Source organism: Lepidochelys kempii, chromosome 24, assembly GCF_965140285.1.
Source record: "Lepidochelys kempii isolate rLepKem1 chromosome 24, rLepKem1.hap1, whole genome shotgun sequence".
NCBI classification, from domain to species: Eukaryota; Metazoa; Chordata; order Testudines; family Cheloniidae; genus Lepidochelys; species Lepidochelys kempii.
Genome location: NC_136403.1, coordinates 10,299,286 through 10,324,824, shown reverse-complemented (window position 1 = coordinate 10,324,824; position 25,539 = coordinate 10,299,286). Strand labels below are relative to the sequence as shown.

General features: G+C 53.8%; 1 protein-coding gene across 1 annotated transcript; it reads left to right on the top strand.

Moving 5' to 3' along the window:
• Nucleotides 1–893: 893 nt before the first annotated feature.
• On the top strand, nucleotides 894–24,798 carry LOC140902700 (Fc receptor-like protein 3). The gene is made up of 14 exons (XM_073323052.2): nucleotides 894–924; nucleotides 1,921–1,935; nucleotides 3,925–4,182; nucleotides 5,580–5,846; nucleotides 11,696–11,980; nucleotides 13,254–13,541; nucleotides 15,205–15,492; nucleotides 15,886–16,188; nucleotides 17,173–17,277; nucleotides 17,708–17,735; nucleotides 20,351–20,448; nucleotides 21,277–21,345; nucleotides 24,121–24,152; nucleotides 24,265–24,798. Exons 1-14 carry the CDS (start codon nucleotides 894–896, stop codon nucleotides 24,394–24,396), a joined length of 2,199 nt encoding a protein of 732 aa, XP_073179153.2. The 3' UTR covers nucleotides 24,397–24,798.
• Nucleotides 24,799–25,539: the final 741 nt, after the last annotated feature.

Below are 25,539 nucleotides of genomic sequence, written 5' to 3'. Positions count from 1 at the left end.
AGGGGGGATGCAGATTCTCTGGGGTCATGTGCAGGGTCAGCAGCTAAATGCTGGCAATGTGCAGAAAGACCAGAGGGAGACGAGTATCAGGGGATAGCCGTGTTAGTCTGTAGCCACAAAAACAACAAGGAGTCCGGTGGCACCATAAAGACTAACAGATAGAGCTTCTACATCCATGGTGGCCAGGATGGTGTTTTCAGGAAGATCACCAATGCATTGTAGTTTCCTCAGAAAGTCGATGAGCACCCTAGGCCAGATCCGCAGTGGGTGTAAATCACTCCATTGACTTCACTGGAGCAGAGACAATTTACAGCCACTGGGGTTTGGTCCTCTGTGTCTCGCCTGGTATATACAAGAGCCAGGACAAGGCTGAGCCAAGATCCCCTGCCTGTGCCTGGGGGCGGCTCCACATGTGGGTCAAAGATCTCCTTGCCCCAGGAGAGGTGACGGGTAGCAGCCCACCCCCAGGGCTGCGGCAGCCCCATCCCAGGCTGGCTGTGAGGGAGTGCTGAGCTCCCCTCAGCTGGCTCCGGACCCTGGGTTGGGCATAGGGTGACCAGATACCAAGTGTGAAAAATCAGGATGGGAGTCGGGGGGTAATAGGTGCCTATATCGGGGGTGGGGGTAATAGGTGCCTATATCGGGGGTGGCGGGTAATAGATGCCTATATCGGGGCTGGGGGGTAATAAGTGCCCATATAAGCAAAAGCCCCAAATATCGGGACTGTCCCTATTAAATCAGGACATCTGGTCACCCTAGCTGGGCGAAAGGTGCAGCCCTTATGCGAAAGGGAAAGCTGCTTCCTTCCCCTTTCCCCAGCAGAGAGGTTATGCAAAGGGGAGCATGTTTTGCTGCACTACGTGTGTGGGTCGGCTCCTTTCACAGCGTCCAGGATGCTGGGGAGGGCAGAGCTGCTTGTGCTGGGTGAGTAGGGGCTGGGGGGCTGGGTGTTGGGGGGCCATGGGGGTGGGCAGGAGGGCTGGGTGATTGTACTGCAGTCCCAGGGCGCTGACAGCCCATGCAGGCTGCACGGGGGAGCAGCTGTCCCAGAGGAGTTTAGTGAGATTCAGAGCGATTCCCCCTGCTGCAGGAACAGAGAGGGGGACTCAGTCTCCATGGCCCATTCAGTCCCTGGCCAGTCTGCAGACAGCCCCAAGGGGGCAGATAGTGCCAAGGAATGGGCCATTTTAGCTGTGGGTATGAGGTTTGGTGACGGCCAGGGAAGACATTTCACTGTCCGAGAGAAGGCGAGACATCAGCCCCATTCACCGAGCCGCAGAGCTGGGGACGCCAGGGGAGCAGCAGGTGTCCTGCCCAGCTCAGTGTGGGCTCCCCTGGGTTTGCTGGCTTCTGAGATCTTCACACTCTGGGGAATGAAGAGAGGTGGGCTCTGGTACCAGGAGGGATCTTGGTCCTACAGAGGGATATGCCATGGCCAGTGCCAGTGAGGCAGTGGGGCCGGGCACAGTGGGGTGGGGCGGGTGAGCTGCTGGGGTAGCTGGGATGTGCTGCCAGCAGGTGTCTCACGTGTGACGAACCGGGCGCAGGCCCGGCAGCGCTCTGAGTCCATGGACTCACCCTGAGCCCATCCCAGCCGGGATCTGGTCTGTGCTTAGTCCCGATGGTGCAGCTCTAGGAGTCTGGATGCCTGGGATCTCTTCCCCGCACTCCCCCAGACGGGCCTTGGAGGAGCCCCTGGCCCGGGTGGGCTCCATGTCCCCATGTGCAGGGGAGGTGAAGGCTCTGACAGCCTGGGGAGCAGGCTCCCTCCCTAGATTGTGGTGCGAGAAGGGACCTCAGTGATCCCCGTGTCTGAGCAGCTGCTTGACCCAGGCCAGAGGACTTCCCATAACAGCCCCCGCCCTGGTGTTGCGGGAAACAGACTGCACTAAGCCTCATTCCTTCTCATTTCTTTTGCAGCCCTTGGCCTAGCTGGTGAGTCCTGCTCATCTCTGAATATTCCTGCTAACATAAACTGCAGGGGCCCCAACCCCTAACGTGCAGGTACCAGGGGGTGCTGCCCCTGCTCTCAAATACTAGACAGTACCTGGGTACCAGGAGGTGCTGCTGGGACATTACCCCACTGCCCCCTATCACCTGACAGTACCCGGCTACGGGGTCTGCTGTGACATTACCCCACTGCCCCCTATCACCAGACAGTACCCGGCTACAGGGTCTGCTGTGACATTACCCCACTGCCCTCTATCACCAGACAGTACCCGGCTACGGGGTCTGCTGTGACATTACCCAACTGCCCTCTATCACCAGACAGTACCCGGCTACGGGGTCTGCTCGGACATTATCCCACTGCCCTCTATCACCAGACAGTACCCGGCTACGGGGTCTGCCGGGACATTATCCCACTGCCCTCTATCACCAGACAGTACCCGGCTACGGGGTCTGCCGGGACATTATCCCACCGCCCTCTATCACCAGACAGTACCCGGCTACGGGGTCTGCTGTGACATTACCCCACCGCCCCCTATCACCAGACAGTACCCGGCTACGGGGTCTGCTGTGACATTACCCCACTGCCCCCTATCACCAGACAGTACCCGGCTACGGGGTCTGCTGTGACATTACCCCACTGCCCTCTATCACCAGACAGTACCCGGCTACAGGGTCTGCCGTGACATTACCCCACTGCCTTCTATCACCTGACAGTACCCGGCTACGGGGTCTGCTGTGACATTACCCCACTGCCCCCTGTCACCAGCCAGTACCCGGCTACGGGGTCTGCTGTGACATTACCCCACTGCCCTCTATCACCAGACAGTACCCGGCTACAGGGTCTGCTGGGACGTTACCCCACCGCCCCCTATCACCAGTCAGTACCCGGCTACGGGGTCTGCCGTGACATTACCCCACTGCCCCCTATCACCAGTCAGTACCCGGCTACGGGGTCTGCCGGGACATTACCCCACCGCCCCCTATCACCAGACAGTACCCGGCTACGGGGTCTGCCGTGACATTACCCCACCGCCCCCTATCACCAGACAGTACCCGGCTACGGGGTCTGCCGTGACATTACCCCACTGCCCCCTATCACCAGACAGTACCCGGCTACGGGGTCTGCCGTGACATTATCCCACTGCCCCCTATCACCAGACAGTACCCGGCTACGGGGTCTGCCGTGACATTACCCCACTGCCCCCTATCACCAGACAGTACCCGGCTACGGGGTCTGCCGTGACATTACCCCACTGCCCCCTATCACCAGACAGTACCCGGCTACGGGGTCTGCCGTGACATTACCCCACTGCCCCCTATCACCAGACAGTACCCGGCTACGGGGTCTGCCGTGACATTATCCCACTGCCCCCTATCACCAGACAGTACCCGGCTATGGGGTCTGCTGTGACATTACCCCACTGCCCCCTATCACCAGTCAGTACCCGGCTATGGGGTCTGCCGTGACATTACCCCACTGCCCCGTATCACCAGACAGTACCCGGCTACGGGGTCTGCTGTGACATTACCCCACTGCCCCCTATCACCAGACACTGCCTGGGTATGGGGGGCTGCTGTGACATTTCCCCACTGCTCCACAGTACCTGACAATACCTGGCTACTGGGGGTGCTGCTATGACACTATCCTACTGCCCCTAGTACTAGACAGTTCCTGGGTACCAAGGGAGCGCCACTGGGACATTATCCCAGTACCCCCTAATGCTAAACAGGACTTGGATGCCATGTGGCATTACCGTAACATCGCCCTCTCCCCAGTGCTAAACAATACTTGATAACCAGGGGCACTGCCCAGGCAGTCAGGTGCCTAACCCCTTTGGCAATCCCAGCCTAGAGCGTACCCCTGCGCAGTTCCCTGGCTCCAGCCTCCCGTGCTGAGGCCATGGGGCTCATCTCCTCCTTTACCCTGAGGGCAGCTCTGTCCTGTTGTCTCCTCCCTCTCTGCCGGCCCTACAGCGACTGCACAAAAGGCCACGCTGACCCTTAACCCTCCATGGAGCACAGTGTTTACAGGGCAGAGCGTTACTCTGACGTGCAGCACATCCCACTCTCCTGGACGGAATTTCGCATGGTATCACAACAACAAGCCATTCAGAAACACAGTAAAAAATAGCTTCAGAATTGAAAAGACAAAGATGAGTGATGCAGGTAGATACCAGTGCAAGGCTCCTGGCTCCGGGCAAAGCGACCCCGTTCTGCTGACCATTTCTGAAAGTGAGTCACGTAACAGCAGGTCGAAGCCTTTCTGCTCTGCTCTGACCTGTGGGGCACTGTGGAGCTGCTGCCCACTCTGCAGTGGGGCAAACCCAGCTCCTGAAGCAGTGAGTGGAGGGAGATGCTGCCAGCTACCTGCCCACAGCTCCACTCGGGGTCTGGCAGGGATCTAGCCTGCAGGTCAGGTGGCCACTTTTATTGGATGGAAATTAGGGAAAACTACATGAAAAATAAGGGACAATTTAAGAAAACACCATTTCCCTTAGCAGAGCATGTTGTTCTCCCACGTGTACATTTCTCCTGCCCTCTGGAATACAGTGCAATTGTCGTAAGCTTCAATTTAATATTTCAAATGGTCAAGGGGTGTTCCTTAAAATAAGGGACGGGTGGTCACACCCTACGTGGAGGCCCCCCGGCTGCAGGAGAAAGGCCTTGGGGCACCTGCCCCCAGCTCACTGGAGCCGGAGCAGCAGTGGGGCAGGCATGCTCCCATCCCTGCAGCCTGGGGAGGCTGCTCCTGGCTTGGGCTGTGGTGGGGGATCAGTCAATAGAATCTGGGTTTGCTCCCAAATTCCACGCTGCAGGCCAGCGGGCACAGCCCCCTCCTTCCCCCTCTGGGAGCTGCTATCCCACCTCCTCTGATGCTGTTTCCCTCCCGAGCTCTCTCTCCAGAGCCCTGACCCTGTCTCCTGCCTCCCCCTCGCTCAGCCTGGACTCACCCCTCTTGCGGTTGTTTGGCACGCCTGCCCCTCCTTACCAGGGCAACTTAATGTCTGTCTTTCTCTTGGCTAGAAAGGATTTTCTTGTGGTTCACTTTTACCTGCGGCCTGGGGAACTTTTTTGCCTGACTCTCTCTCTCCCTCCCTGCAAAGGGTGAGTGTGACTTGCAGCCCACAGCCTGCAGAACTGAGCGCACTGAGTTCCCTGGTGCCATGATCTCCTGGAGCTCCTGCTCTCAGCAGAGGCGGATTAAGGTCTCCTGGAGCCCTGGGCTGGAGCAAGTCGCGGGAGGAGCCCGGTGCTGGAGCCGTGGCCCAGCCCCTTCTGCCATGGCCCTGCCCCCATTCCACACCCAGCCCAGCTTTGTCCCTTCCCCTTGCAGCCCCCACCCATTCCGCCCATGGCCCTGTCCCATTCCACCCTTCCCCCATGGCGCCTCCCCCTGCTTGCTCCTTTCCACCCCTCCGTCCACCCCTCATTTCCCCCCCACCCTGCAGCCCCGAGACTGGAGAAGTTCTGTGCCTTGGGGCCACGGCGGGCAGCAAGAGCTCCTCCAGCCCCATGGCCATGGCAGGGGGAGATTTTTCTTCGGGCCCCAAATTGGCTGGGGCCCCTGGGCACGGGCCCTGTTGGGCCATGCAGTAACCCGCCATTGGCTCTCGGTGTCTCTCTTTCAGAGTGGCTGATTCTCCAGGCCCCTTACTATGCTGTGTTCGAAGGGGACCCGCTGCACCTGAGGTGCTACGGATGGAAGGGAGCAGAGGTATCTGGGATAAAATATTACAGAAATGAAGCATACATTACTCCACCCTATGTGAACTCAGAGCTGTCCATCAAACAAGCAAGGACAAGTGACAGTGGCAAATATCACTGCACAGGATCAGTGAAAACTATATTCATGATTTCTGAAAAAATTTCTCCTGTGGTGTCTATTTCTGTCCAAGGTGAGGAATTTTTGTGAGTGGGGGGCTGGGCAGAGAGGGGGCAGTCTCAGCACACAGGACATACTCAGAGCTGAGCCTGGTGCATCTTCTGTCAGTGGTGCAAGGTGTGACCTCGCACGTATGGTGTGTGCGAGGTCATGTGGTGCAGAGGACCCCGTCACTATTGCTTGAGTCCGGCACCTCTTTCTTCATACAATAAGCAGTGGACATCCTGCCCCAGCTTCCTTGGCGGGGAAGGCTTTGCCTTTACCTAGCTGCCATTAGGAGAATCATAATTTGGCCAAGTGACTTTAGTCCAAAATCTGGTCTCCCCTTGCTTTGACATTGACGTAGCTGCACTGGCTGCTACAACTGACGTCCCCAGGGGTAAGTGAGGTCAGAATTGGGCCCTTTATCTCTAGCTGTAGGAACAGGAGCATTACAGCGCAGCAGGCAGGGACGGGCGTCAGCGTAAAATGGATCCATTTTAGGAACGTGCCAAGGTGCCGGTTTGATTTTAAAGCTGAGAACTAACAGACTCGATTTGCCAATGTGATAAGAGCTGTAGCCAGTATTGGAATGGAACCTAAACAGGATAACCCCTTCTACAGAGTCCCATGAGCGCTTAGCTTACTCATTGTAATGCTAGGTTCTTTTCAGGTCAGCTTTTACCTGGGCCAGTATTTCTCAGAACAGGTCACTTGGTTATTCTTAACCAATCAACAGTTTATTAATTCACTCCGGACCACACCAGTCTACCATTAACACGGCACCAGTCAAGTGTACACACAACCAGTGTTCTAGGCATGCACTGAACACACCAATACACTCTTACAACTGTTATAGACTAGCATTGAGGCTCAGCAGGTGTACCGAGGAAGAGCACAGATCACCAAAATTTCTTATGACATTTATTTACATTCATCAGTTCTTTAGTCCCTCTGATACATTTCTCACACTTCCAGGATTTCTCCAAGGGGGAAGGGTACGCTTGTCTCGAAGGCACTTATAAGGCTCAGCGTGTGGCCCTGCTAGTTAAATAGTTTGGTGTGAAAGGCACAAATTTAAAATACCAAAAGTGATTGCGTAAAGGTATTGTTTTAAATCTCTCTTAGGCCAGTTTGCCTGGGCTTAGGTCAGAGACCCCTGCACATGGCATTAGTTAGTGAGGGCTCACTAAAGAACGCAGACTCAACCAGCTAATCTGCAGTTTGTCATATTCAAGAATAGCAGGAGAAACACATATTTGAAATGAAATCTCACCACTTCTCCTGACCCCGGTAACCCTGACATAGGGGAGAGTCCTTTCCACCCAGCTGGTCTGGGCGTCCGGTCACACTTCTGGATTCAGCAGTTTATTGTTAGGTTCAGTCAACTCTGCTTCATGCTGTGACCATGATGTGTGGGAGAGGGGAGAGAGTCTTTCCCACATGGGGGTTTAGCAAAGCTCTGAGGTCCACATGTGCTCACAGAGTATAGCCCCTCTTATTTTTATCTGGCCCTGGTAAACAGGCACTCAGATTTCAGCTCTCCATTTTTCAGCTGCTTCCATCAGTATCCAGCAGATGGTGTTGGGACATGACAAATTTCTTGGATGCTCCTATGCAGTGGAGCCTTGTTGGTCCCTCCAGGATATTAGAGAGACAAGGAGTGCGGTGAAATAGTTGCTTTTATTGGACAAATTTCTCTTGGTGAGAAAGACAAGCTTTCGAACCACACAGAGCTCTTCGCCAGGTCTGGGAAAGGTACCGAAAGTGTCACAGCTAAATATAAAGTGGGACAGATTGTTTAGCATCAGGAATTAACACATTTCAAGGGACCATTCAAGGGGAAGTGGCCAGTTAACATCCCTTCTGTCATAGGGGGAGGAAACTGTAGGGGGGAGGTTAGGGTGTTGTAGATTCTTGTAATAAGCCATAAATCCAGTGTCTCTATCAGTCCATGATTTTTAGTGTCTAGCAAAGTTCTGAATTGAAGTTTCCAGGCTCATCTTTTGAAGGTGTTGTGCAGGTTTCCTTTGGGGACAAGGACTGAGAGGTCAGATATGCAGTGATCGTTCTGTGAAACGTGTTCACCCACAGGTGATAGGGCTTTTTTGTCTTCTGTCATGTTTCTGTGTGAGTTCATTTGAGAGCGTAGTGCAGGGGTGGGGAACCTACAGCCCGTGGGCTGGATCTGGCCCACTGCTTAATTTCATCTGGCTTGTGGCAAGTCTCTGGCCTGTGGCAAGCTCCTGGAAGCAGCCACCATGTCCCTGTGGCCCCAAGGCAAAGGGGTGATCAGGGAAGCTCCGTGTGCTGCCCCTGCCCTCAGCGCTGGTTCTGCAACTCCCTTTGGCCGGGAACTGCAGCCAATGGAGCTGTGGGGGCAGCCGCCTGGCCGTGCCTCTGCCTACAGACCGGACAGGCCATCTGCTTCCTGGAGCCCCACTGAACCACCGGCTGGGAGCCACTTGAGGTAAGTGCCGCATGGCCTGAGCCCGCAGCCCGAACTCCCTGCCCCCGCCCTGAGCCCCCTCCGGCACCCAAACTCCCTCCTGGAGCCAGCACCTCGAACCTCCTCCCATACCCCAAACCCCTACCCCAGCCCTAAGCCCACTCCTGCACTCCAAACCCCTCATTCCCAGCCCCACCTCAGAGCCCGCACCCCCAGCTGGAGCCCTCACCCACTCCTGCACCCCAACCCCTTGCCTCAGCCCGGAGCCCCTTCCCACACCCTGAATCCCTCATTTCTAGCCCCACCCTGGAGCCTACGGGAAGCCCCAAGCCTCTGTGCTCCCCCGCGGGGCTGTGTGTGGCCCACAACTGAGTTTTTCTGTGGGTCAGTGGCCCCAGAGAGAAAAAAGGTTCCCCACCCCTGGTGGTGTGATTGTCTCATTTCACCCACATAGTTGTTATTGGGGAATTCAGTGCGCTGAATTGTAAGCATGAAAGCTTGTCTCTCTCAAAAACAGAAGTTGAGGCAATAAGAGATATTACCTCCCCCACCTTGTCTCTTCGATACTCCTGTTAGTCAGAAGGTTTCATTTATTCCATGGATTGTATTTCAGTATTAGCCTGGACGATGGACTGGGCTCCTCACTTTTACGTGCTTATACCTCTTAACATTCCTGTCTCTTGCTTGTGCTATACAATAGTTGTCACTTCTAGAGCGCAGCAACCCATTAGAAAGGAAATGAACAACCTCTTATAGTCCTCTAAATCAATGGACATGGGTCAGACATTCTTTGATTGTATCTAATACCTTCCAAGTCACATCTTCCAGGGATTATCATTGGATATGACAGGTTTCAGAGTTCAGAGTAACAGCCGTGTTAGTCTGTATTCGCAAAAAGAAAAGGAGGACTTGTGGCACCTTAGAGACTAACCAATTTATTTGAGCATGAGCTTTAGTCTGTATTCGCAAAAAGAAAAGGAGTACTTGTGGCACCTTAGAGACCAACAAATATATTTGAGCATAAGCTTTTGTGAGCTACAGCTCACTTCATCAGAAGCAACAGACTCCAACGAGAGACTGCTGAATATGAGACATTGTATCAGAGGAACAAGACAGATTATTCACCCAGAGATAAATCAGGCAAACAAACGTGCAGTGGGGCTGGAGGTGAAGGCAGGGTAGTTTGGATTTCTTGGGGAAACAGGGGGTTTATCCCATTTGACCTTCAGTTTTCCAGGTCTCCCAGTCAGTTGGCTCTAGTTGATTTAACTCCCACAGCTTCCATACTCCTTCTTGGCCCTTGGTTCACACATAGGAGACAGAGGGCACTCTGCATGAGAAAAGGAGTAGTTATTCCTGTCAGTCGCCTGGCAGGGGGTTTCCTTAGCTAGACTGAAAGAGATGGGAGTCAGCCACAAGTGAATGATGGGAGTCTTTGGTTTAGTTGGAAGATTCCTTATCATATTGCAGAGCTTCCTTTCCTGGGAGCTGAGTATTTTAACTTTAGCCTAATTAATGCCCCCCAGACAAGATGTCCCACCTGTTGGGTTGGGACTACTGACTCTCATTGGCTTTAGCTCTGAGGGGAAGCTAAGGGTTTGGAATATGCATAAGGGTGAGTGGTGACAATCTTACTTGCTGCAGACAGAAGGGCAGAGAATCAGTGGCAGATTAGCCACTGGGCCAATGGGACCCATGCTCAGGGGCCTGGGCCAATTGGGGGGCCCCTGGAAAAATGGGTGCGTCCATGCCCTGACCCGCTCCCCCCACTCGACCAGTGCTCCTGCTGGGGAGCAGGGGAAGCCCCTACGCCCCGACCCCACTCCCCAGCATGAGTGCCGGGGGGTGAGTGGGGGTGGAGTGTGACTTCAGGCAGAAGTGGTGGGGAGGGGCCCCCACTTAGAATCATAAAATCATAGAATATCAGGGTTGGAAGGGACCCCTGAAGGTCATCTAGTCCAACCCCCTGCTCGAAGCAGGATCAATTCCCAGTTAAATCATCCCAGCCAGGGCTTTGTCAAGCCTGACCTTAAAAACCTCTAAGGAAGGAGATTCTACCACCTCCCTAGGTAACGCATTCCAGTGTTTCACCACCCTCTTAGTGAAAAAGTTTTTCCTAATATCCAATCTAAACCACTCCCACTGCAACTTGAGACCATTACTCCTTGTTCTGTCATCTGCTACCATTGAGAACAGTCTAGAGCCATCCTCTTTGGAAACCCCTTTCAGGTAGTTGAAAGCAGCTATCAAATCCCCCCTCATTTTTCTCTTCTGCAGGCTAAACAATCCCAGTTCCCTCAGCCTCTCCTCATAAGTCATGTGTTCTAGACCCCTAATCATTTTTGTTGCCCTTCGCTGGACTCTCTCCAATTTATCCACATCCTTCTTGTTGTGTGGGGCCCAAAACTGGACACAGTACTCCAGATGAGGCTTGCCCAGTCCACTTGCTCTGGTCCAGGGCCCCACAAACCCCTAATCCACCTCTGCAAAGAAGGAGCAAGAGCCATAGCTGCTAACAATGTATGTTTGAGAAATATTTTAATATCTGTATGTCTACACAGAGCAAAGCAAGTGGGGTTAGATAAACCTACAATGAAAGACAATACCTAATAATGACCTCATAGAATCTCAGGGTTGGAAGGAACCTCTGGAGGTCATCTAGTCCAACCCACAGCTGAAAGCAGGACCAATCCTCAATTTTTGCCCCAGATCCCTAAATGGTCCCCTCAAGGATTGAACTCACAACCCTGGGTTTAGCAGGTCAATGCTCAAACCACTGAGCTCTCCCTCCCGCTCCTCACAAATGATCATCTGGCACCTGCTACCTTCCTCCCTCAGGGGGGCCTCAGAAGACAAAGAACAAAACATGCATTCAAACGCAAACAACGTTATTTATTAAATAACGGGAGCAATAAATAAATATCAAAGTGGGCTCAGAAATCCTGCCCTCCCCACCTCTGAAACCAGCCTTAGACCACAACAAACAACCAGCCCCCGCAAATCTCAGAGAGCTGACAGGGAGAGAGAACAGCCCGGGGTCCTGCTCTGGCATGACTTCCCCATCCATCTGCACAGAGTCCTGGCCCTACCTCCCCTGGCCCAGCATTGCAGGATCAGCAGTTCCATCTCTGGAGCTCCCAGCTGCCACGATGGTAGATAAAGCAGGAGAAGGTCCCTCCAAGGAGGCCTGTTCTGATGTGGTGAGAGGCTTTAAAAACCAACAGGAAGTCAATGACGGGCTGCTACAGGGGATCAGGACTCCAAATGAGAGTGAAATGTTCTCTCACAGGGAAACAGGTTCATTGTGATGGGAGATTTTAGGGATGGGCAGGGGGTAGATCCCTGTCTGTCGGTCTGAAATGCAGTAGTTTCCAAAGCCTACCCTGGGCTCTGGCGTTGAACACTGCTGGTGACCAAGTTTGATCTGCTTCTAGAGTTGTTTTCGTCTCCGGTGCTGAGGGCAGCAGGCTCAGGTGACCCCATAGAAGGAAGCCCGGTGACCCTGAGGTGTGTCACAGAGCTCAACCCCCAGAAATCGGACACATTGCTTCAGAGATTCTTCTACAAAGACAGCAGGGACTTGGGAGGATCTAGGAGCTCCATTGACTACCACATCCCAGTGGCAGGGCTACAGGACTCAGGATATTACCATTGTGTGGTGCGGACGGTGACCTCAAGTGTATGGAAATGGAGTCCCAAGTTAAAGATTGCTGTTAAACGTGAGTGTCTGGGGCAGGGATGGTGGGGTCAGGTTCTGAAGGTTCCCACCTATCTGGGATGGAAAGAAAACTACATGGAATCTATGCCGAGCTTTCTGTGGCTTCTGAGCCCACATGGGGCCAACCTGCCCCTGCCACAGTCCAGTGGCATTTGCAGGCTGAAATATGAGGTGCAGGGAAGACCCTGATAAATTCCATGATGCAAAATAGAGCTTCAGACTTCAGGACACAGGAACGGCGGCTGGAGTTGAATCAGCTCTGCTCGCGTAGGGCCAAAAGAGCACAGCACGTCAGCTCGTGGGAGAACCCGACCAGGGTGGGGGATGCTGGGGGCTGAGCTCGTGTGAGAATCTGGCCCTGGATACAATGAAATCTTGGCAGAGAACTTGATGCCAAAGCAACGGTTTGGAGACCTCAGGGAGAGAGGCCAGTTGACATTGTCTTAGATTGTTCTAATTTGCTACTTTGACCCAGTTGAGGGGATAGGAGGGACTGACCCAGATAAAGAGCCTGGTTTTTCTCCCATTGGAGTCAATGGAAAAACTCCCCTTGCCACAGTGAGAGCAGGATCACGGCAGAGCCTAGACTGACTGATGGTGCAAAGTGGATCTGGGCATGTTTTTGGCAGGCAGATTAACCCTCATGTGTCAGGGCTCAAGATGATTTGACTATCAGCGACCAGGCTGGGTCCTGCTATGAGGGCAGATTATCCCCCAGCTGCAGGTTCTGACTGTGACGGGATCCCCAGGGTGCAGCCTGGAACTGTGGGACCACTGAGCCCCCTAACTCTCCAGCCTAGGCTGTCTCTCACAATGCTTTGCTAGTGACAAGCAGCAAACCCCTTCAGGTGCTGTGATCACTCAGCACAACAACATGTGGAGCCTCGCACCCAACTAGATTGCATGAATGCTCCCAGAGCCACTCATGAATCACACAGAGTAAGGCACCAGCCAAATCCCCCCAGCTCCCAGCCTTGTACCTCAGGAATATACTGTCTTTCACTGCTCAAGACGAGCCTTTGCACTAACATTTGCAATATATACACTAGCCTTTGCAAACCTGAGCAGATTTACCACACACTTCATGTGGGCCCATGACCCATAGTGTTGTGGGCCTGGGCCCTGCATTCTGTCCCCTCCCCAAATCAATGCTCTACACACAGGACCCCCATCCTTACCTGGGGGCAGAAGTGCTGATCTGTCCAGATGGCACCGAGCTCATCCCTTGGGTCACCGCAGCACGTCCTGCCCTCCTTTGTCCCCCTCTCCCACAGGAATCCCAGTGTCCCGAGTTTCCATGGAGGTCCAGCCCCTCGGGGGGCAGGTGATGGAAGGGGAGCGGCTGGTGCTGAACTGCTCTGTGTCTCTGGGCACGGGGCCAATCACCTTCTCCTGGCACCGGAAGGGCTCCAGTCAGGCTCTGAGGACAGAGACTCAGGTCTCACAGAGGCTGGTCTATGAGATCCCTGCAGCCACGGAGACCGACACGGGGGAGTATTACTGCGTGGCCTCCAACGGCAATGCCCCAGCACCAAGCCCAGGGGTGAAAGTTGCTGTGAAGGGTGAGCCAGGTCCCAGCTGAGTGTTGGGGTGACAGGGGCTTTACCCCTGCCTGGGTGAGCATGAAAGACTCTCCTTAGGCATAAGGTCAGCAGAGGGGCATTGGGGGGATACTGTTGCTGGCTTGGGCCTGCTGAGAGGGGCGAGGCCCATGGCTGTAGCAGCTGGAAGCCCTAGGGAGGGATGTGGCCTCCGCACGAGGTTGTGAATGGAGCTGGTTGAAATACTTTTGTCAAACTCCCCCACAGGGCAGAGAGGCCCGTCACACGGACCCAGGGGGGTACCTCTGCCGACTTCCAGCCTCCCCACCCTGCAGAGATGGGGCATGTTACACTGCGCCCTCGGGTGGGCTGCTGGCAACCGGGAGAACTGGGGATTGGGCTCTAAATGTGCAAGCCTCTCCTGCCTGAGGTGAAAGCCCCAGCTCGGCAGCCACGGCTGTAGCAGGCTCAGCCACCACTAGGCGTGGCCCAGACACCACTAGAGGGGCCAGAGCGCCAAGCTGGTGGGTGTGGGGTACGCTTGTGCCCAGTGGGATCGCAGCTGGCTGGGGAGGTGGCTGGGCCTGGCTGGGCTTCCGCGTTTCGCCCCTGCCAGCAGGTCCGGCTCCTAGGCGGGAGGGGCACCGGGCTCTGCGCGCTGTCCCTGCCCTGAGCACTGGCTCTGCACTCCCGCGGGAACCTGCAGCCAATGGGAGATGTGGGGGCAGTGCCCGGGGTGAGAGCAGCGTGCAGAGCCACTTGCCACACCTCCGCCTGGGAACTGGCTGCTTCCTGGGCACAGCGCAGAATCAGGACAGGCAGGAAGCCTGCCTTAGCCCCGCCCAGCGGCGCCGCTGACTGGGAGCTACCGGAGGGAAGCCTGTGCCCCAGCCCCACACCCCAACCCCCTGCCCCAGCCCTGAGCCCCCATCAAACCCAGAGCCCCCCCCCTGCATCCCAAACCCCTCATTCCAGCCCCACCCCAGAGCCTGCACCCCTAGCCCACAGCCCTGACCTCCTCCACACTCTGAATCCCTCTGCCCCAACCCCCAGCTTGGAGTCCCCTCCTGCACCCCAAGCCCCTCATCTCCGGCCCCACCCCAGAGCCCGCACCCCCATATGGAGCCCTCACTTCCCTCTGCACCCCAACCCCCTGCCTCAACCTGCAGCCCCCTCCCACACCCTGAACCCTTCAGCCCCAGCCCCAGCCCAGAGCCCACACCCCCAGATAGAGCCCTCACGTCCCTCTGCACCCCAACCAGTGAGGGTGGGGGATAGCGAGCCAGTGAGGGAGGGGGGATGTAGTGAGTGGGGGGCAGAACCTCAGGGAAGGGGCGGGGGGCGGGCCTCAGGGAAGGGGCAGGGCTTGGGTGTTTGGTTTTGTGTGATTAGAAAGTTGGCAACCCTAGAGCAGCCTGCTGCCTCAGTGACACGAGGGGTAAATGGGCCGAAGTGCCAGGTCCTCAGAACACGATGGTCCTTCCCTTCGAATGATCTGATATCTGTACAGGGCAGTGCCAAGAAGCCCAGCCAGGTCCCCGGCCCACGGCGCTGGGCACTACACAGACACAGAGCCAGGAGATGCTCTCGCCCAGAGAGCTCCTAATCCTAGTGAATTCCCCGCCCCTCCTCTCAGCAACCTGAGGTACAGGCTGAGTCCTGACCTGCCCCGATTCTCTGTCAGTTCCAGTGTCCCTGCCTCACCTGACCGTCAGCGCGGCCAGTGCCTGGGCCGCCATCGGGGACGTGGTGGAGATCCGGTGCGAGTCACCCCGCGGCTCGGCCCCCATTGTCTATCAGTTTCATCACGAGGGGGCTGCTCTGGGGAACAGGACGGTCAGTTCCCAAGGGCCGGGATCCCTCGCTCTGAATGTGACGTCTGAGCGGGATTCTGGGACCTACTTCTGCGAGGCTGATAATGGCATGGCCAGTGGCCCCCAGCGCAGCGCCTCCTTCCACCTCTCTGTGCTCGGTACGCTGGCTCCACATGAGCTCTCTGGGGGGGTGGGAGGGCAGGATCTCTGCCTGTAGACCAGGGTGATGGTGGGACGAGCTGCGGTGGTGACTGTGGGGAGCGGGACATGGCAGCATCCTGCCTCCCACACGTAGGGGTTCCTCAGTGCTGCCCTGGTGCTTCTGTGTGGTGGGCAGGATGGGCCGCTCGCTGGGCTGCGGGACTCTGCTCTCGATCCTCACATTGTGGTAAGGGAGCCCCCTTGGGTTGACAAGGTCCAGACACCACTATCTCTGGAGCCTGTTCTCTGCTGTGTGGCCCAGCCTGGGTTACCCCTTTCTGGTGTGTCTGTGACGGAGCATCTCTCCACCCCCCAGCCTTGCTCTCAGGCCGTCTCCCTTGTGCTTGCAGTGCCCGTGTCCGGGGCCACCATCACCGCGGATTGCATGGGGCCAGAGGTCATGGCTGGAGAAAGCCTGAATCTCAGCTGCTCGGTGGAGTCCGGCACCACCCCCCTGTTCAAGTGGCTTCACAACGCTGAGGAGCTGGCTGCAGTCTCGGGGCTTGGCCTGCCCACGGCCGTGGGGAACACGCTGCATTTTGGGTCTATACAGCTGGGCCATGGAGGGAATTACCAGTGCATTGCCAGCAACCAGCTCAGCCCCCAGAGAGTCTTCCAGGCCCCCAGCGAGATCCTGGCCATCGCCGTGAAAGGTACCTGTAAAATGTGGCTCAGGGACAGGGGAGAGAGAGGCCAGGCTGGGATCTAGAGTCAGGTCCAGTTCACGTTCAGGTTTGTAATTCAGATTCCAGACCCCGTCGGGGCTGCCCGTCAGGATGGGATGTCCAGGGGGAACCCCCTGGTCAGTGTGTGTTACGTGTCCCCTCTGGGCCTGGTCCACAGAGGAGCTGGGTCCAGTACAGCTCCTGCTAGAGAGGCTCGGCTCAAGGTGTAGCAGCTTCTGCTCTCAGCTCTGGAGGTTCCCAGTCCAATGCCTGGTGTGTCGGCCAAGATGGTGGCCATCACAATGACACCAAAACCAGATGGGCTCGCCTCGTGCAGACTTAGACACAGGCTGCAGAGCTCTCACAAGATCAGCTGTTCCCATGAGATTCCAGCTGCACTGGAATGGAAGGAAGCTGGGTTTGGATCTGACCCAGAACCAAAGCTACAGAGGCAGAGATTAAAATCTGAGCCTCCTGCACCTTAGTCCTTACCCAGAAATGGAAGGGCTCTGATTGTTGGTGGTGGCCCTGTTCTCTCTGATGATCCTTACAATAGCGACCAGAACAGAGCTTCTCATTGCTAGTTCCCAAAGAGCAGATCATGGTCACTGGCCCCATGCTCTAGTTCAAATGGGAATTATTTTGGGGGTTCAAGGGCCTGTGCTGTACAGGAAGTCAGACTTGATCACAGAGGCCCCATCTGGCTTTGAAATCTATGATTTATATAGATGGGGAAACTGAGGCACAGAATGGGGCCAGGACCTGCCCAAGGCCGCACAGTGAATCAGAGGCAGAATTGAAGAGAACTCAAGTGCCTGGCTCCCGGTCTGAGGCCTGACCCATTGGACTGGGCCCTGCGCCCTGTGGTCACTGGCAGAGGTGTGCTTCAAAAGGCTCAGTTGGTTTCTGTCAGGAAGTCTCTTCTCCAGGAGCACTGTGTTTATCTGGGCATGTTCCCTTTGTCTTCTCCAGAGCACGCAAGCCCCCGGGTGGCTGTGCCTGTGACTGTCTCCTTCCTGTTCCTGATGGGTGTCGCTGCGGCTCTGGTGTTCTACTTCAAGTGCTGGAAGAAAGCAGGTATGTGGCTCCTTCCACAGCGTGCGGCTATCACAATCCATCGGGTGCTCGGAAACTCACAACCGTTTCTGAGTTTCTCTGGGAGTCTCGGCCATGCAGCCGCTCCCTGGGAAAGGGAGCTTGAAATGGTCAGAGCCAGGGCGGATTCCATCTTCCTGCCAAATTCACACCATGAATTCTAGACCTTTGTCCCCACGCTTGCTCTGCTGTAATTTAGGCCTTTTGCCAAACCCATCCCACAGCTTTAGCCCAGGAGGCTCCTGAATGGGAAAAGGCTGATCCCTTCCGTCACATTTGGTGTCTTGTCTCCTGTAATGAATTACCCATGCCCCCTGCCTTGCATTCACTCCCCCTGAGAGTGACCCAGACCTGATGGCCAAGGTGACACATCTGGAGAGATTAATGCACCTTTTTCTCACTTGCTTTGCAGAAGGAATGGTTTTCAATGCCCCGGAGAGGTGAGTCAGGCACAGACGGGGTGAAGCATGTTGGGGTTTGGGGCAGGGGAAAGGATGGGTTCAGTGTTGCTTTGATTTAAATGGGTCATGATTTAATTATTAAGTGACCCATTGGTTTCAGCTCTTGGCTCTCCAGGCTGCTTCCCCTCCTTTTTATGTGGGCTCTCTGGACCTGACTCTATATAGCACGTCCACCTGAAAGCTTTGGGGCCCGATTCTCCGTTGCCTTGCACCTTGTGGGTCATTGATCCCAGTGCAATGTGGGTGTAAAGTGCCATCACATCAGAGCAGCAGCATTTTACAGCCACACTGTGCTGGTGCAGAAGGACACACAAGGGATAGGGAAGCAGAGAAAGGCAAACATGGCACCTACCTTTAAAAGAGGGAGCAAAGAGGACCCGGGGAATTATAAACCTATCAGCCTAACTTCGATACCTGGAAAGATACTGGAACAAATGATTAAACAACCAATCTGTAAGAACTTAGAAGACAAAAGGATAATAAGTAATAGCCAATGTGGATTTGTCAAGAACAAGTCATGCCATACCAACCTAATTTCCTTCTTTGAAAGAGTTATTGGCCTAGTTGATGGGGGGAAGCAATAGAACATAAGAACAGTCATACTGGGTCAGACCAATGGCCCATCTAGCCCAATATCCTGTCTTCCGACAGTGGCCAATGCCAGGTGCCCCAGAAGGAATGAATAGAACAGGGCAGTTATTGAGTGATCCACCCCCTATCGTCCAGTCCCAGCTTCTGACAGTCAGAAGCTAGGGACATCCAGAGCATAGGGTTGCACCCCTGACCATCTTGGCCAACATAGGCACCGACTCAGTGGGTGCTCCAGGGCTGGGGAATAACTTGCTAGGCAGTAGAACTCCTGAAAAGCATCTGGGGGTTGTAGAGGATCACAAATTAAATGTGTCAACAGTGTGATGCCTTGCAAAAATGGCAAATCTCATTCTGGGAGGTATTAACAGGAGTGTTGCATGCAAAACACGTGAGGTAACTGTCCCACTTTACTCAGCACTGGTGAGGCCTCAGCTGAAGTACTGGGTCCAATTTTGAGTGCCATTCTTTAAGAAAGATATGGATAAATTGAGAGAGTTCAGAGGACAGCAAGAAACCTGGCCTATGAGGAAAGGTTAGAAAAACTAGGCATGTATAGGCTTGAAAAAAGAAGACCAAAAAGATCAGTCTTCATATATGTTAAGGGCTGTTATAAAGAGGACAGTGGTCAATTGTTCTCCATGGCCACTGAAGGCAGAACAAGATGTAATGGACTTAATCTGCAGCAAGAGAAATTTGGCTTCGATACGAGGACAACTTTTCTATCTCTAAGGGGAGTTAAACTCTGGGAGGTTTAAGAACAGGTTGGACAAGCACTTACCAGGGATGGTCTAGTTTCCTTAGTCCTGCCTCAGGGTGGTGGACTGTAGTTGACCTCTCAAGGTCCCTTCAGCCTGACATTTCTGATTCTATGATATTTTTGTACCCAACTTGACTCACCTTGAGGCAAAAGGGGAGGCATCAAAGTGACAGATTGCTCCTGAATATTTGGGTCCCAACTTGTTCAGCGGTTGGAGACAGCACACTCACCGCCTGCTTGTTATGCGATGTAAGAACCAGTTTTTCATTACTGAAGCTGGCTCCTTGGATTTTCCTAGCCTCTCCACTGTTCTCAGCTTCCAGCGGTAACCTTCGTCACAGGGTGGGCAGCAACAACATGTGGTCTGGCAGATTGCCTAGGAAGGTGGTGGAATCTCGATTCTTAGAGTTTTTAAGGCTTGGCTTGACAAAGCCCAGGCTGGGATGATTTAGTTGGGGTTGGTCCTGCTTTGAGCAGGGGTTGGACTGGATGACCTCCTTAGGTCTCTTCCAACCCTGATCTTCTATGATTCTATGATTATGTCTTGGAGTCAAAATATCTGTTTCCACAGGAGCATATTGCTTGGAAACAGCTCTTCTCTGCCTGTTCCGAGACAATCTGCACCTCTGGCTGAGCAGAGGCCAGCAGGCTGATGTCTGTTCATCCATCCCCAGAATCCTGTGGCACTCAGGAGAGGACCCCGTCCCAGAAAAAAGGGGTTACAGCACAGAATCCCAGCAGGGGAGGAGCCAAGAACGCCAATAGGCCTTTATTAAGGATGTGGTTCTACAAAGTTAGTTGGCGTTGGTCCTGCTTTGAGCAGGGGATTGGACCAGATGACCTCCTGAGGTCTCTTCCAGTCCTAATATTCTGTGATTCTATGATTCTACGAAGAGGGCATGGCTCAGTTGGCAGGGCTTATTGAGGGTTTTTGCCTGTCAGGAATGGGGTGGCCACAGAGGGCCAGGTGCATTTCTGATACTAGATTCATACAACAGTCACATTTAGTGATAGGATGGGGAGGGCCCAGGATCCAAAAGTCGCAGGACCCCTCTCCCCTCCCCCTCTTCCCCTGGAAATGTTCAGGGCTGCATTCTCATTACACTCAAGCCCTGGCCTTGCCCTCGGTGTGTACGAGCTCTGGCCCTCTGCGTTTTCGTGCCTTCTCCATCTCGTGCCGTCTCTTCCTCTCTCTGGTCTATGTCTGCCCTGTTCCACTGTGTTCACTGTGTCTTCCTATACCCAGGGACACACGGCTCCCAGCCCAGCATGAACCCCCTGGCCAGGGGCTTCCTCCACTGGGGAGCTTGGGCCTCCATGCTGAGGAGCCATCTTACGGCAATGGTAAGGGGCAATAATCCGGAGACATGATGCTGCTGGAGGCCTACTTGTGGCCGACACCAGAGAGAGGAGGCGGTGCCCCTGCCCCGAGGCGTGGGCACGGGGTGCCAAGGCTGTGGAGAGCTGCCCTGGTACTATGGCTGTGCAGCTATCTCTGCCGTTGTCCCACACAGCCTGTGGCCCCGCTGGGAGGCACTGGTCAGACATGGCTCTGTGACCCCGGCCGCTGTTCCGAGGGAGCCACGGTTAATACCAGTGTGTGGTTAATACCAGGGCCTTGTTGGCCTCGTCTGCACTAGAGCAGCATTCTCTGCCTTCCCCAGGCTGGGGTCTCCATTTCCATACTGGGCCCCTCGGAGCCCCGATCCCTCCCAGCTGGGACCCTGCCCCGCAATCCAGTGAGCAATGAGCGCGTCCCTGGCTGAGAACCCTCAGCGCCAGAGAACTGAGCCGACCCCTTGGAATTGAGCCCGTTTGGGTGCAAACAGCTCAGTGTGTCCATGCTGGGTCATGCTGAGCCGTTGCACGTCCCCACTAATGCCATCTTTCAATCGCAACGCCCACTGAGTACCTATCCCACAATCCCTGGCATGGGGCTGTGGTGGGAAGACAGTTTGCACCATTTCAGGGAGCTGGCTCCAACCTGGCACCAGGTGGCTGTAGCCTGGTCGGATCCCAATGAAATGTGGCAAGTCGGCGTGCTGCTGGGATGCCCTCCGGGAGTGGGCAGCAGGCCCACTATAGCAGCTGCAGGAAGGGCAGATGGTGCCTAGCGCAGGCGCTTGCTCTAGGGGCGCAAGGCATACGTGAGATGTGGCTTTGTTTTCACAGTGTGTCCCCTGGAGCCGGAGAGTGGAGATGTGGAGTATACAGTTGTCAACATCAAGAAAAGAAGTGTGGGTGAGTGGAACAAGACGGTGTCTTGCCTCAAGAGGCAACAAAGGATTTAATAGAGATGTAAGGGATGAGACAGGCAGATGCAGCTAACGTTTCACTCACTTGCTCTGCGACTCTGCAGGCCAATTAACTGGTCCCAGGTGAAAGCCCGTGCAGGTATACAGGTGTAATTCGTAAAGTGTAAAAAGCCTGAAGTGGCTGAGAACTGAAAAATGGACAGTAACAGACTGTGATTTGCAGTGATTTGACCCTGGTGAAATCCTGAAGAACAAAGAGCTCTTGCTCCTGCTTGTAGCTGTTTCCATGGCCTCACTCTGACTCAACAGACACTCGAGGCTTCAGAGTGACACAGAAACAATCCTGGAATCTGGTTGTCTAGATTGTGCCACTGACTTCTGTCTGTGTGTGTACAGGGGCAGAATGAACACAGCAGATGATCAGCAGGGATGTGTTCCTTGAGGGAGGAATTCCCTCCACACACGGCTTGGGCACCCCAAGTCACATTTACAACCTAAAAGGCAACACAGGGTGTATTTCACCCGTACAGATCACTTCTCTCCACCTACCCTAAATCCATCCCCTTGGGAGTAGTGCTAGCTGTGTAAATGGCACAGCGACAGGGCAGGACAGTGAAAGACAGGAAGCCGGGGAATACCACATCCGAGTCACTTAAAGGGACGCTGTCAACTTGAATTTTTTTAAATTGACTAATTTCAAACAATTCTGTTTTGGGGGAGAGCCCCCTTTAAACAGTGCATCCCGAGTCGAAAGGAAGAGGGATTCTGTGCTCCCCTGTGGATGTTAAAGGGGGTCTGCTTAGTTAGTCATTTTCTTCTGTGCTTGACTGATTGTTCAAGGAAATTACTGTTTGAGTAACCCCAGTCATGGCTCATCAGTGTAGTTTGAACCTGAGACTTTTAGCAGTAAAAGCATGGGCCTCTATCATTTGACCTAAAAGAGTAAGTCCATAAGCTGGTAGCAGTAGTAGGCTCTTGTCCTCTGTGTGGAGGAGGCATTAGTAGGGGGGACACAGCCCATGTAGCCAGAGTATCACACTGTCAAATGATAAAATAAACACAAAAAATGGAAAAAAGTACTTTCTCTACACTAACTTCTTACAGTTTCAGTCATCTCAGGTGTTACTCATAATGTCATAACTACAAAACCAGCAGATAAATGTGATTTGCAAGTTGAACATGTCCCTTTAAACCAGCAGGAAATACTGAGCTGGGTGAATCTCACGGGCTGGAATTGGGATGCTTTTCTGAATCTGTTGGGTGGAAATTTCTCCTGAGGTTTCTGGCTCTCCTGGCATCCGGCTCAGGCCTGGAATACTGTGGGAGTGGTGTTTCCTTTGGCGTTTTGGCTCCTGTGTCTCCATTTCCCATCAGAATCCAGAAGCACCGAGGCAAACGCAAACATGAGGAATAGAATCATAGGGCTGGAAGGGACCTTGAGAGGTCATCTAGTTGAGTCCCGGGCACTCATGGCAGGACTAAGTATTATCTAGACCGTCCTTGACAGGTGTTTGTCTAACCTGCTCTTAAAAATCTCCAATGGTGGAGATTCCACAATCTCCCGGGGCAATTTATTCCAGTGCTTAACCACCCTGACAATTTGGAAGTTTTTCCTAATGTCCAACCTAAACCTCCCTTGCTGCAATTTAAGCTCATTACTTCTTGTTCTGTCCTCAGAGCTTAAGAAAAACAATTTTTCTCCCTCCTCCTGTGACAACCTTTTACATACTTGAAAACTGTTCTCATGTCCCCTCTCAGTCTTCTCTTTTCCAGACTAAACAAACCCAGTTTTTTCAATCTTCCCTCATAGGTCATGTTTTCTAGACCTTTAATCATTTTTGTTGCCCTTCTCTGGACTTTCTCCAATTTGTCCACATCTTTCCTGAAATGTGGTGCCCAGAACTGGACACAATACTCCAGTTGAGGCCTAATCATCGCGGAGTAGAGTGGAAGAATTACTTCTCGTGTCTTGCTTACAACATTCCTGCTAATACATCCCAGAAGGATGTTTGCTTTTTTTTGCAACAGCTTTACACTATTGACTCATATTTAGCTTGTGGTCCACTATGACCCCCAGATCCCTTTCTGCAGCACTCCTTCCTAGGCAGTCATTTCCCATTTTGTGTGTGTGCAACTGATTGTTCTTTCCTAAGTGGAGTACTTTGCATTTGTCCTTATTGAATTTCATCCTATTTACTTCAGACCATTTCTCCAGTTTGTCCAGATCAGTCTGAAGTTTAATCCTATCCCCCAAAGCACTTGCAACCCCTCCCAGCTTGGTATCACCTGCAAACTTTATAAGAGTAGTCTCTATGCCATTATCTAAATCATTTATGAAGATATGGAACAGAACCAGACCCAGAACTGATCCCTGTGGGATCCCACTCATTATGGCCTTCCAGCATGACTGTGAACCACTGGATGGATGGGAAGAATGGGAAAAGTGATCTCGGCTTTAGAGACCCTTCAAAGGCTTGCTCAGAACTTGGTTCCAGAAGCAGGTGGTGGGCTGGCAGTGCACGGCTCTGACATCTTGAACAGGTTCACCCTGCTTAGCATTTATGTTGGTGGATGTAACTCCCCAGGCTGGGATCTGGCCAGTGCCAGGGGGCAGAGTCCTGGGATCCCGAGCACCTCAGTTTTGTGTCTCACACCCATCCCACAGCTGGGGCTGGTCACTGAGGGGCTGGACTGCTGGTGATGGGGGCTCAAGGGGTGAAAGTTAATGCCTAGTCCTGATCCCCTCCTGTTCCTCTTGCAGATAAACCCAAGGGAATTCTGTCAAGGGACAAGGTAAGTGCAACACCCCCCCCCCCGCCCCCTGTTCTGCTGCTGCCTCCCTGCTGCTCTCTCTGGCCTTTGTCTGCCTCTGTCACCTCACTCACTGTCCATGTGCCCTTTCCAGGAGGAATACTATGTCAGCTACTCTGTGCTTGCGGACCCCAAGCCCACCTGGGAGTCAGCCGCAGGAGTGAGGTCTCCAGAAGGGGGATCCCTACCCGCCAATGACATTTATGAAAATGTTCCCCACCTGTGACCTGCAAGAGACCCCAGCCCATCCCCTGGCCCAGCCTCGGGGAGCCTGACTGCCTCGTTGACCCTTCACTCCCCTGCTTGGCATGTAGGGCATGGAATGAAGCTTGTCCCTGGCTGATGCCCTCTGCATTGGGACTGACAAGCCAGAGCAGAGAAGGAGGAAAATGCTCTAGGTCTGCCTAGTGCTGCTGCTGCCTAGTGAGGCGTCGCGACCAGATGATTTGCTGAGGGGCCCGGGCAGCAGCCCTGATCTCTGTTAATTCCTATGATGGGTCTGTGCCTCTCAGGTATCCATCCCAGGGGGTTGCCAGCTTGGCTGTTGTGCATGGAGGATCTGACCCAGTGGGACTTGTGACAATTGGGCTAGTCCGCCCTGCTGCCAATAAAGGTTGCATTTGCTACATGGTTTGTCTTTGAGAGTCTTTCATTAAAATGGCTTTATGTACAACCCTTGTCCCCAGGGACTGACCCGCAGGAAGTGCCCTCTGCCTGTCCTGCTCGCCTAGCTCAGTGCTTCCCAGCCAGGCATGACCCTGCGCAAGGACATGCTGAATAGAAACTCATCCATGGCTTGATCCTGGAGAGAGCAGGGTCAGTGTAATACCCAGGGAGCAAGTCTGTTCACTAGGGGACTGCAGGAACCTGTAGCTGGGAGAGAGATTTTCCATCCAGCTTGGCTATAAAGACTTCAAGGAGCAGAGAATCCTCGGGCAAGTGACCCGTGCCCCATGCTGCAGAGGAAGGTGAAAAAGCCTCTTCCAATCTGCCCTGGAGGAAAATTCCTTCCCAACCCCAAATATGGCAATCAGCTAAACCCTGAGCATATGGGCAAGATTCACCATCCAGATACCCAGGAAAGAATTCTCTGTAGTAACTCAGATCCCACCCCATCTAACATCCCATCACAGGCCATTGGGCCTATTTACCATGAATATTTAAAGATCAGTTAATTGCCAAAATCATGTTATCCCATCATACCATCTCCTCCATAAACTTATAGAGTTTAATCTTGAAGCCAGATAGGTCTTTTGCCCCCACTGCTTCCCTTGGAAGGCTGTTCCAGAACTTCACTCCTCTGATGGTTAGAAACCTTCATCTAATTTCAAGTCTAAACTTCCCAATGACCAGTTTATATCCATTTGTT